Below are 13199 nucleotides of genomic sequence, written 5' to 3' on the forward strand. Positions count from 1 at the left end.
ACTACTAACTGATCAGAGATCAAATAAGAAACTGCACCTAAGGTGAAACTTGCTAGACAAGTGATCTAAGTTTCCTTCCCCTTCTAACGTTCTATCTGTCACCTACGTGGAATCAAACACACTTGCAGTGAACAGCCAGACACAGATAGATACAATATACACAAGCTAACTTAAGAAGTTAGAGCCTCAAAATACAGAAATTCATCATCTTTAAATGTAGTTTTTCTTTCTTTTTTTTTTTTTTTTTTTAAGAATAAGTCATTATACATTTCTCTATTTCAGATGTAAAATTCTGGAAAATAATCAAGTGGAAAAACTTTACTGTATCTTTCTCAACTCCCAATTTCTGCAAAATAGTGTTCTTTAACATGAACTATATCCTTGATACTCAGGTGTATTTAAGTATGCCTGAAAAGATTCCTAGAAAAAGAATTCTGAAAAGCTTCCTGGAAAATCAACTAGGAATGTTTGCCTTATTACTTAATCTCAAGGCACATACACAGCCAGTTACAGATTTTACACAGAATTCGTACAGATGAACACCATGACAGATGTTCAGACAATTACATAATTCTAAGTGTTACTTCCAGCACCTTCACGTGGCCTTCTGAACATCTAGCCTCTTCCTATAAAGCCGTTCCCCACTAAGTGTTCCACTCCAAAATTTCAATTCCTCCTTCTTAGTTCCTACCAAACTCTCATTCCCTCAGCCCAACTTTCAACTATTAGAAAAATATTCTGACTCAAGTCGGGGAGAAATTCTTTTTTTTTTTTTTTTTTTGCTTTTTTTCCAGGGAAGAAAGTTGAAGTCAGGGAAAGGGAAGGAAATAACAATTGTCTGGAAAATAACAACTGTCAAAAAGTGAAAATAGAAAGGGTGATTCATTAGTCAAAATAGAAAATAAGTGCTTACTATGGGCCAATTACTGTGCCAGGCACGAGAGACATGGTAATCAAGATAAGGCCACTCCTGACAGAGGTTACACTAGCCAGGAAAAATAAGTAACTAAAGTAGTATCAATGCAACACATGACCTGAGCCATAGAGTCATAACATAGTCTTAGAATCATGGAAGGCTTCCAGTGAAAAAATAAGCCAACAATACAGCAACATTTGAGAGATAATATGGCATAGTCAAGGAACTGCAAAAACTACAGAGGTAAGGAATGAGGCTTAGAGATCATGGAAGGCCATGGGAGTCACTTTAAGGAACTGAATCTTACCTCAAAAAGAAGAATTCTCTAAAGGAGACTTATTTGAGGAGCATAAGTATACCTTTTCAGAAGTCTCTATCAGCCTACTTCACCCATTACTGCAAAGGTGATCAAGAAGGGGAAGGTGTGAGGAAATACAAAACAGGCGAGACTGAACAATACTCAGGAAATTTAAAGTACACTCAGACATTCTGAGTTAGAGTTACAATGCTCGGAACACATTGTACACAGGTGCTCAATCATATGCCTCAATATGTACTACCTGCAAAGAGGAAGTATGGAGATGGGAGATGAAGAAGAATCAAGAGCTCAAACAAACTTACATTACTGTCTTAACTGAGAAGTCTTATCAAGAACTATATTTTTTAAAACTAAAGATACAGTTCTTACTGCTTTTTATCTATTATTTTTAAACAAGACTGGTTGGTAATTTTTGTGTTTAACTTGGTTCAATTTAAAAGACACTATTCACCTTGTTATACATATATCTAAGCATGAAGTCCAGCAGAAATGATTTCCCTTTACGGAAAGCTCCTGCCACAGACACCACTACTATGTTTAGGTCTCGTATGTGTTCCTGTAGTAATATCTGCTCCAAAGCTTCTTCATCAAGCTCAAAGTTATGGTCATCTTCATGTGCAAGGACAATCTGTACTGGACATGGTTTCTTCATAACCTCATCAGAGTTTACTAGGTCATCATCTTCATAATTCTCACCTAGAGTTAAAAAAGAGAGAAACAGGTTACTTTAATTCCTGCATTCTGAACTTTTTCCTAAAGGACCACAACTAAAGCAATATTTCAAATAACTTCTTCCCCATTATAGGTCATTTGGAAATAGTTACAAAAGTGATGCTCAAATGCATACTGAACGTCTCACTCCCTCTGTAATATTAGGACCAAGAATACCAGTCACTTTCCTACTATATATACAGATAAGCAGCAATACTAAATATGGCCTCAATTAAGTCTTAACAGCTAAATGTGAGCAGCACTGTTCGTGAACACTGTATTCAGCCATAAACAACTCCTGCTACTGGATGCACACAGAAACTATCAATTTCACCTAATAATTCAGATTCCATTCTTCCCCCTAGACTCACCTGGAAAAATTCCAAGTTACAAAGACTAAAATATATATATTTATTTATGTGTGTGAATATATATAAATATATACATGTGTGTGTATATATATATATATATAATTGTTAAGATCCTAAAAAGTTTTCCAAAATGGCATATGATAAAGCTAATGGGTCCTAATTTAATAAAAGTTACCTAAAAGAATAGCCTTCCTTATTAAAACAGAGCACATGATTAATGTTTCAGTGGAAGACACAAGAAGGACAATTAGTGAGGGACAGAATTTCGTTTGCCTCTAGGACCCTTTCTCACCAAACACCATAAATACCCTTTCAAAATTACAAAACTCCTAAGAAACAGCTAGCTCAGTTGGTAAAGAATCTGCCTGCAATGCAGGAGACCCCAGTTCAATTCCTGGGTTGGGAAGATCCCCTGGAGAAGGGAAAGGCTACCCACCCCAGTATTCTGGCCTGGAGAATTCCATGTCCTATATAGCCCATGGGGTCGTAAAGAGCAGGACACAACTGAGCGACTTTCACTAAGAAACAGCTACATAAACTCTTTTGTTCACCCAGCACACAACAAGAAGTTAACCTTTGCAGAAGAACTTTACTGAATAGTGGTGGAAAAGTAACAATCCTAAAGTTTAGGTTTCTATTTTGTTCCGTTCTGTTTTTTTAAACCCACCGAATAGCTAGTGGTGGCCCAGTGGTAAAGAACCTGCCTGCCAGTGCAGGAGATGCAGGTTAAATCTCTGCACAGGGAAGATCATCTATCTGGTAAAGGAAATGGCAACCCACTCCAGTATTCTTGCCTGGGAAATTCCATGGACCATGGAGCCTGGCAGGCTACAGTTCATGGGGTCACAAAAGAGTTGGACACAACTTAGCGACTAAACAGCAAATGGCTAGTTTCAGAGGCTATGTACCATAATACCTTGTCTGCCTTTCTTCCCTATCAACTGCTTGATCCCACTAGTACACTCCTGGGGGATCTTATCCTTTTCCCACATGAGTGTCTTTAAGAGACTCTCCCCCTCAAGCTTGTCTAAGTGCCAGTTTCCAATCTAAGGAAATATATAGCATCTACTACGTTCAACCCAATGACAGCCTCTCCTCTCAGAGGAGGAGACAGCCAGTCCACTGCGGAGTGGCTCATTATTAGTGTGCCAATATCAGTCCACAGAGACACTATTCTCAGAGCAAAGATCACACACCCACTTTAATGAATTTTTAGTCTCTTTACAAAAAGAAACATCTAGCTTATGTGATTTCCAAAGATTATTAGAGACTTCAGGCTTCCCAGGTGGCAAAGTGATAAAGAATCCACCTGCCAATGCAAGTTCAATCACTGGGTGGGAAGACCCCCTGGAGGGGGAAATGGCAACCCACTCCAGTATTCTTGCCTGAAATATTCCACGGACAGGACAGCCTGGCGGGCTACAGTCCATGGGGTCACAAGAAGTTGGACACAAGAAGTGGAGCGACTGAGTATGCACGCACATTAGAGCCTTTACCTTCACTTTATGAGCCACATTTAATGTACAAAGTAAAATCAACACTATTTCAAAAGGTGCTGCAAACAGTAACAATACAAAGACCAAGCAATTTCAAAGACTTAGGGTGGCACTAGTGGTAAAGAATTTGCCTGCCAATACAGGTGACATAAGAGATGCAGGTTCGATCCCTAGGTCAGGAAGATCCCCTGGAGGAGGGCATGGCAACCCACTCCAGTATTCTTGCCTGGAGAATCACATAGACAGAGGAGCCTGGCGGGCTACAGTCCATAGGGTCGCAAAAAATCAAACACGACTGAAGTGACTTAGCGCACACACACACATACACACATACATAAAGACTAAGCAATTTCAAAGAATTTTAGAAAATAAAAGAAAGCAATATTTAATTAAAGAGGATATTACCACTGCTTGTTCCAATGCTATAAAGATATAGCCAGGTATGCTATCTGAATGCACAAAAAAAGTAAACTTCCCAGGAAAAGTCTAACACAGTTAAGTGCCAATTTAATGTATCATTAGGTGAGTCTACATAATTACCACACAGTATGCAAACTGTGTGATTAAAACCGTCTAAGCCTAATTAGTAGTTAAGAATGAAGCAGGAAGCAAAACTGTCTAGATATATGTCTTTTAACTTCTCTGTGCCTGTCTTCTCATCTGTAACATGGGGATAGTCACAGCACCGACCCCATTAAGTCATCAGGATTCAATGAGTTGAAATATGCTTAATACATAGTAAGCATTATATGTGCTTGTCATAAGGTGACAGTAAATGGCTCAGGGGTAAAGAATCCGCCTGCCAGTGAAGGAGACACAAGAGATGAAAGTTGGATCCTTTAGTCCGGAAGATCCCCTGGAGAAAGGAAATGCCAACTCACTCCAGTATTCTTGCCTGGAAAACTCCCATGGACAGAGGAGCCTGATAGGCTACAGTCCACAGGGACGCAGAGTCAGACGTGACTGAGCACACACTGCACTGTAATTTTAAAATAATCAATCCCATAGGAGAAGCTTTTATTTGCAACCTTAGAATGCTAAATCTCTGCAGTGACCTTTAATTGACCAGTGTCGCTATGTAACATCACCATCTACCCATTTGCAGGTACACACCTGAGGCCTGTCCATGATACATTTCTCCTTTTCCATACCCCTAAATCTAACCAAGGTCCTAAATCTGTCTTCACTCAAAATCTCTACTGATACCATCCGTATTCTCATCACCACCATCTGTCAGGGAAATTAAATAAATAGTCTTGTTTAGGCTTCAGAGACAAAGCAAAGTAGGCCTCTGACCTGGCTTCCAAACTGCCGGGACACTGCTTGGTCTGTGAGTGACCTAGAGTGACTGCCTGCTGTGAGTGCAAGAGTTGCAGACAAAAGGGGGGAAAAATTTTGAGATGGCTGAGCCCCTGAAGTGGGCCTGGCCAACCAAGCCTCAGGCTTAACAACATTCCAAGTTTTACAAGACAAAACAAACAGCATTAACAGGAAACTAGGCTTGCAATTGGAAAAGACTCTGATGCTGGGAGGGATTGAGGGCAGGAGGAAAAGGGGATGACAGAGGATGAGATGGCTGGATGGCATCACCGACTCGATGGACTGAGTGAACTCCGGGAGCTGGTGATGGACAGGGAGGTCTGGCGTGCTGCGATTCATGGGGTCGCAAAGAGTCGGACACAACTGAGCGACTGAACTGAACTGAGGCTTGCAATTTGGTCACAGATTGATTATGATATCAGTGTGCATCCTGGGATTATAAATGGGAACCCCAAACTGCAATCTTTGACATCTCACCCACAGAGTGGACCCCTGGGACCTTTTCCCAATTGGGACTCCAGATGTGCTGCATCACGAGACTTTCTAGAGTTGTTTAAGTCTGGATGTTGGTTAAAACCAATTAGGTAATGTATCTTCTGCTCTATTTCTCTTTTCTTTTAATGTTAGTATATTCTTTTAATGTTAGTATATTCTTTTAATGTTAGCAACCTAGATAGCATATTGAAAAGCAGAGATATTACTTTGCCAACAAAGGTCCATCTAGTCAAGGCTATGGTTTTTCCAGTGGTCACGTATGGATGTGAGAGTTGGACTGTGAAGAAAGCTGAGCGCCGAAGAATTGATGCTTTTGAACTGTGGTGTTGGAGAAGACTTTTGAGAGTCCCTTGGACTGCAAGGAGATCCAACCAGTCCATCCTAAAGGAGATCAGTCCTGGGTGTTCATTGGAAGGACTGATGCTAAAGCTGAAACTCCAGTACTTTGGCCACCTCATGCGAAGAGCTGACTCATTGGAAAAGACTCTGATGCTAGGAGGGATTGGGGGCAGGAGGAGGAGATGACAGAGGATGAGATGGCTGGATGGCATCACCGACTCGATGGACGTGAGTTTGAGTGAACTCCGGGTGTTGGTGATGGACAGGGAGGCCTGGAGTGCTGTGATTCATGGGGTTGCAAAGAGTTGGACACGACTGAGCAACTGAACTGAACTGAATGTTAGCTAGATGATTCTCTAATAAATATTTGTATTATTTATTTATATATAATGAGTGGCTTATTTTGTTTAATAAATCCTTTAAACTTGAGACAAAAGTGAAAGCAAAAACACCATCCTAGCTCACTTAAAGTGGAACCAAACTGGTCTCCATTCTCGCCCCCTTCTCCAATCTAATCCTCACAGAGTAGCAACTACTAATAATATTAAATGCACTAGTGATTAAGTTACTCTCATTAAAATCACTGTTACAGAGGATTAACAGCTAAAATCGTACACGTGCCTCATAAAATCCTGTTCAATTCAGTTCAGTCGCTCAGTCATGAACGACTCTTTGCTACCCCAAAGAATGCAGCATGCCAGGCTTCCCTATCCACCAACTCCTGGAGCTTGCTCAAACTCATGTCCAACAAGTCGGTGATGCCATCTAACCATCTCATCCTCTGTCTGCCCCTTCTCCTACCTTCAGTGTTTCCCAGCATCACGATCTTTTCCATTGAGTCAGTTCTTTGCATCAGGTGGCCAAAGTATTGGAGCTTCAGCTTCAGCATCAGTCCTTCCAATGAATATTCAGGACTGATTTCCTTTAGGATGGACTGGTTGGATCTCCTTGCAGTCCAAGGGACTCTAAGTGTTTTTTCCAACACCACAGTTCAAAAGCATCAATTCTTTGGCGCTAAGCTTTCTTTATGGTCCAATTCTCACATCCACACATGATTACTGGAAAAACCATAGCTTTTGACTAGACGGACCTTTGTCAAAGAACCCTGTACTCACTGCCAAATCTCTCCTGCCCCATTTGGTGCTATTTTCCCCTCCGTAAACTACAAATAGACAAGCTAGCCTTTTTCAGAGCCTTATGCCACTAAGCTCTTTCTAGACTCATATTTCACCTTGCTATTCCTCTGTGTGGAATGCTCTTTCCCATGCTGTTCCCCTAATTAATTCCTTACGCCTCAGTTTAAACGTCACTGCCTCATGAATGTCTTCTCCCAAGGTTTCCAGTCCCCCCACAAGCCCCCACATTCTATGCACCCGTCATTTGCATATGTATGTCAGTGCTCATTTATTATATGCCCCCTAGATTAGCAACCCTTGCGGAACACCCTCAGCTAGTTTCCCACTGTAACCAGAAAATAGAGGGGGAAAAAATCTAAGTTCCTGATCACAGCCTCCACAGTTCTGGGCAATCCAGCCCTCCTGCTGTTCCTTGAATAGGCCAAACCTGTTCCCTACCTTAAAATCTTTGTCTTGTATTCTTCCCCATCTGGAAAGCTCTGTCCCTGGAAATTCAAGTGGCTTGCTTCTCCATCATTTAGGTGTCACTGCAAATGTTATCTCCTCCATGTGGCTTTCCTTAATCACTCTGTCTAAATTACAGATCCTACCCATCACTTTAACAGAACAGGGTTTTTCTCCCCCAGAGCCTTTTTCAGTATTTAAAAATGACCTTTTTTCATTCATTTACATGTGTACATCATCGCTCCCCCTCCTGCATAGAAGGTGCAGGCCACCAAAAGAAGGATCCTAATCACCCTGTTGACTACTCTTGCTCTTAGCATTTAGAAAACCGCTTGGCACCTAGCAAGTGTTTAATAAATATTTCCTGAAGGAATGAAATGTACATATTTTACTCAGGAGTTTTACACATGCCCCTTCCCACCCATTTTATAAGGAAATTTAACAATCATATAATTAGTTTGGGGAAATACTTCTAGCAACTCAAGAGTAGTATATTTATCACAAAAATCACAAATAAAAGTACAAAGATCTAACAACACATTTTAATTAAAAAGACCCTGGAGTAAGAAATGGCAACCCACTCCAGTACTCTTGCCTGGAAAATTCCATGGACAGAGGAGCCTGGTGGGCTACATACATACATGGGACCACAAAGAGCCAAACACAACTGACCACGTACTCACGTGCACAATTAAAAGAACTCAAAACCAGTAAGTGCTAAAATATCACAATGACCAAATATGGAGATTGCTGATTTTGTTAAAACCAACAAGTAGTCTTATCTTTAATGTAAAGAAAGTCTTAGTTGGTTTCTTAAAAATAAAAACAAAAAATAACCATCTGGCAGGAAATCTTTGTTATCTTGAAATTTCACCTAAATTAGTTGGCTACAGTAGCCTGTTTTCCTTTAATATCATGGATAAAGATAGATACTACAGATACACAGGCAGCGTATTTGTCACTATTTCTAGTCAACAGATAATAAAAGGAGGTGTCGCCAATGCTGCAAAGATATTCTGGAGCACAGTCCCATGGCTCAGCTAACTTCACTCCCACCATACTTGCTAGACCAAGTCTGGACTACATATAGGCAAAGTATTTCATTCACAAATACTGATTTAGGCCACTGGAAAAAAAATTAAGAATTATATGCAAATTTATTTAGACTACCTGTAAATATGAATAGTGATCACCTACAAGCGGAAGTCTTTTTAAATTTAGCATTACTTAAGATTTTACGTAACGTAACGTGTAACATGAAGTTGCTCAGTCGTGTCTGACTCTTTGCGACCCCATGGACTGTAGCCTACCAGGCTCCTCTGTCCGTGGGATTTTCCAGGCAATAGTACGGGAGTGGATTGCCATTTCCTTCTCCAAGGGATCTTCCCAACCCAGGGATCGAACCCTGGTCTCCCGCATTGTAGACAGACGCTTTACCATCTGAGCCACCAGGGAAGTTTTTAAACTGAAGTTAAATTCTATGTGGAGAATACTGATTTCAATTTCCACTTTTCAGTACTAAGAGATTGCTGGGAAAGTAGGTTTCAGCCCGCCAATATAGCTTTCCTAATATACTTAACCTATTTGCTACAAATACTTAACCTATTTGCTACAAGGCCTACAAAAAAAAAAAAAAAAGACACTACCTTTGTTTAAAAACAAAAGTCAGTATTTACCAAGGGTTGGGGAAAACAGAGATGAGTAGGTGGAGCACAGAGGAATTTTAGGGCTATGAAACTAATGTTACAGATATGTCATTATACATTTGCCAAAACCCACAGAATATACAACTCCCAAAAAAGTTGAAACCTACCGTAAACTCTGGACTTTGGATGATAATAATGTGTCAATGAAAGTTTGCTGACTATAACAAATATACCACTCTGGTGTGGGATATTGATAGGGCTGCAGGTGTGTGAGGAAGTGGGGGGCCCAGCATTCTTTGTGCTCTATTTTGCTGTGAACCGTTTTAAACTGCTTTAAAACGTAAAAGTCTATTATTAAAAAAAAAAGACACCTATCATTTTGCTTTTTTTTTTGGCCGTTGAATCATACTTTATCTTATATTTGCCAAACTCATACATTCAGTACATATTCCAACAGGAAAAGTGACACTTCAGGACTGACCTAAGTACATTTGAAAACTTCAAGCTTAATTAGAAGCTATACAATAAAAGGTGCTGTAAATCTACATTACAATAAAATGCTACTAGCATTAGGTTACATCAACCCAAAACTAAACTTGTAGAAAGAGAACCAAGTAAAAAGTATTTCACTTTTCAGAAGCAATGAAAGTATATTTTATTACTCACATTCCAAATAAAAACTTAAAACAAATTTTTGTGGAAAGTGGCCTGGACTCAGTGCATTTAGTCTATTTACAAAAATTAGCTATTCAACAAAAGCAAAGTGATATTTTGGTGTCTGGTATTTATTGTCCAACATCCACACTCTGTAACAAAATAAAAATAGTATATAAGTGCTCAAAAGTTTATTTCAGCACATATTTTAAAAGCTTTAAAGAGGTTATATCATGGTAAATCTATTTCTAGATATTTATTACAAGAAAATAAACAAAGATACTAACAAAGATATACAAGTTGGTTTATCAGTGTTATTTATGGTAGGGAAAATTAATGCTGAATGTCTCAAAACTGGAAACTGGCCTAATATTTTAACTACATATTGACATATTATGCAGTTTTAAAACACATATACACATTTAAGAAATTAAAGATATCTTTAAGACTGGTATAAAATCACCAGGAAAAAGGCAGATCACAAAGTAGTACAAATCTTCCCCAATTCTGTTTTGCTTTGTTTTTAAAAACACAGGCTCACTTGGGAGTTGCAGTGGGAGACAGAAACATTTGAGGCTTCTTCTTTCAGTCATTAGAATAACTGCTACCAGACTGGCCCTCTGCCACAAACTATAAAACTAAACTAAATATACAAGGCATCTTTTTTCAAGCACTGTACAACAGAGAGAAGAATCCTTGGGAAAAGATCACACCCCCCGCCCCCCCATCCACAGCCACTCTGCGCACGCACACATACATCCATCCACGGCCACTCTCTGCCTAGGAACAATTTCCTAAACTAGAGTGGGGAACCAAAGCACAAGCAAAGATCTGAGTTCAGGACTACTAAAGGCAGTGGGATGGGAAGCTGTGAGGCAGGACAGAGAAAAAGGAACTATGCAGAAGTATTCATTGGAAGGACGGATGCTGAAGCTGAAGCTCCGATACTTTGGCCACCTGATGTGAAGAGCCATTAGGAAAGACCCTGATGCAGGGAAAGGCAGAAGGCAGGAGGAGAAGGAGCTGACAGAGAACAAGATGGTTGGATGGCATCACCAACTCAATGGACATGAGTCAGAGCAAACCAGGAGATGGCGAAGGACAGAGAAGCCCACCATGCTGCAGTCCATGGGGTCGCAAAGAGCCAGACACGACTGAGACTAAACACCACCAACGCAGAGGCAGAGCCCAGAAGTCCCTGGCCAAGGGTGATAAGCTTCCCAGGCACAGGAGAACACACTACACAAGGCTCAGCAAAAAGCAGCAACCACAGGGTTGCAAGAGCAACAGAGATACCAGAAGTCAAACTGTACTGGGACGCTGTGACATTTTGGCCCAGCCACTGTGGGCAGAACACCTCAGGCAGAAAGCTAAAACACCAGGAATGCCATACCTTAGATTCAAAGCCCATGCTTATCTATTTTAAGATCTACTGAAGATTCACCCAAACAAAGCCTAACACTAAGACCTGAAAAGAGAGGAGACACTTCGGAGATTTAGTATCCCCAAGTTAGGAGGATTTCCTCTAAGCTTTCTACAGAGTCATACTAAAAAGATAACAAAGTCAAGCCTATAAAAGGTCAAGAGCAATTCGTAACTGAACTTTGAGCCACAACACAAATCAGACAACAGAATCCAGAATCTCCAGAATGCTAATGTACAATTAAAGAACATGATCAGAAATCATCAGAAATGCAGAGAAGAAAATGTGGCCCACAGTAAAGAAAAAAAAAAAGCAGCTGCAGAAAAACAATCCTGCAGTGGCCCAGATGTTCAACAAAAGCGTTAAAGAAGACATTACAAATATGTTCAATAAGCTCTTAACAAGTGAACAGTTAGGGAGTTTCAGCCAATAAATAGATGAATAGAAAACAAATGAATATTCTAGAGCTGAAAAGTACAATATTAAAATGAAATATTCACTGGACAGACTCTGGCCACTGATGAGAAAGAACTGACTCATTAGAAAAGATCCTGATGCTAGGAAAGATTGAAGGCAGGAGGAGAATGGGACGACAAAGGATGAGATGTTCAGATGGCATCACCGACTGGATGGACATGAGTTTGAGCAAGCTTGGGGAGTTGGTGGACAGGGAAGACTGGCATGCTGCAGTCCATGGGGTCGCAAAGAGTCATACATGATTGAGTGACTGAACTGAACTGAGTCAAATGTTACTAAATTTGGTGTCAGAGACTTAAAGATCCAAAAAGCAAACCTCAAATAGGGTAAACACAAAAAGAAAACCACATCAGTCAGACTGCTAAAAACCAAAGATAAAGGGAAAATTTTTAAAGAAATGATGTGGTGAAGAAAGTGAAAGTCACTGAGCTGTGTCCAACTCTTCGAGACCCAATGGCCTATACAATCCATGGAAATCTCCAGGCCAGAATACTGGAGTGGGCAGTCATTCCCTTCTCCGGGGGATCTTTCCAACCCAGGGATGGAACCCAGGTCTTCTGCAGGATTCTTTAGCATCTAAGCCACCAGACAGTAAAGGGAATAATTCAAATGACTACTTTTCATCAGAAGCAATGGAAGCCAGAAGACAAAAAAATAATATCTTTAAATTAAAAAAAGAATGCCAATTGAGACTTCTATATTCAGAAACTATTATTGAAAAATGAAACCAGTATATAGACAATGAGCAAAAAAGCTACACAAATTTGTCACCAGAAGATATGCTTTACATGAGATGCTAAATGATGTTCTTCATTCTTCAAGCTGAAAAGAAATGATACCAGATGGAAAGCCTCCTCACTCCTTCCTATAGTATCCAAAGTAGCAAATAAATGGATACAAAAATAAAAAACTGGTTGTTTCCCCCAAGTAATGTCCTTAAAAGGTAATTGATCATATAGAACAAAAATATAGACTGCAATGTGGGGTTTATAAAGTATGTAGAAGATTTTTAAAAATTATGACAAATAGTCAATATTCTCATTTTGACTCAAAATCAATGTTTTAAAATTAAGGCATATACATTTCTCTTTCACACTGTCTTTGAAATTCACTGTGTATTTTACACTTATAGCACCTTTCAACTCAGACATTAAATGCTTATTAAAAATACATGATCACTCAGATTTCATAAAATTTACAACTCAATAAGATTCACATACACAAAGTGTTCCCAACATAAGTTTTCCAATAACTGAATCAAATACCAAAAAATCACTTTCCATTCATATGTAAACCTATACTGACAAAATTGTTTTTAAAACATAAACTAAAATGAAAATTTAAAACTCATTTCTTTAGTCACAGTATCCATTTTGCTTTAATACGCATATCCTTGACTGAGACTGATCATTTTTCTATGCATATTTGTTTCCTCTTGTATGAACTGTCTAT

General features: G+C 39.6%; 1 protein-coding gene across 7 annotated transcripts in view; it reads right to left on the minus strand.

Annotated features, from left to right (window-relative positions):
* The window catches only part of ATL2 (atlastin GTPase 2), a 67923-nt gene that overhangs the window by 37422 nt on the left and 17302 nt on the right, over positions 1-13199 (minus strand). For 5 of the 7 annotated variants that reach the window (XM_070798519.1, XM_070798522.1, XM_070798520.1 and 2 more), the window contains exon 2: positions 1687-1931. The exons of the other annotated variants lie outside the window; for them this stretch is intronic. In XM_070798519.1, coding sequence (XP_070654620.1) covers positions 1687-1931 — 245 coding nt within the window. The remainder of the gene's footprint in view (positions 1-1686; positions 1932-13199) is intronic. 7 annotated transcript variants of the gene reach the window in all.

Source organism: Bos indicus, chromosome 11, assembly GCF_029378745.1.
Source record: "Bos indicus isolate NIAB-ARS_2022 breed Sahiwal x Tharparkar chromosome 11, NIAB-ARS_B.indTharparkar_mat_pri_1.0, whole genome shotgun sequence".
In the NCBI taxonomy this organism is placed as follows: domain Eukaryota; kingdom Metazoa; phylum Chordata; class Mammalia; order Artiodactyla; family Bovidae; genus Bos; species Bos indicus.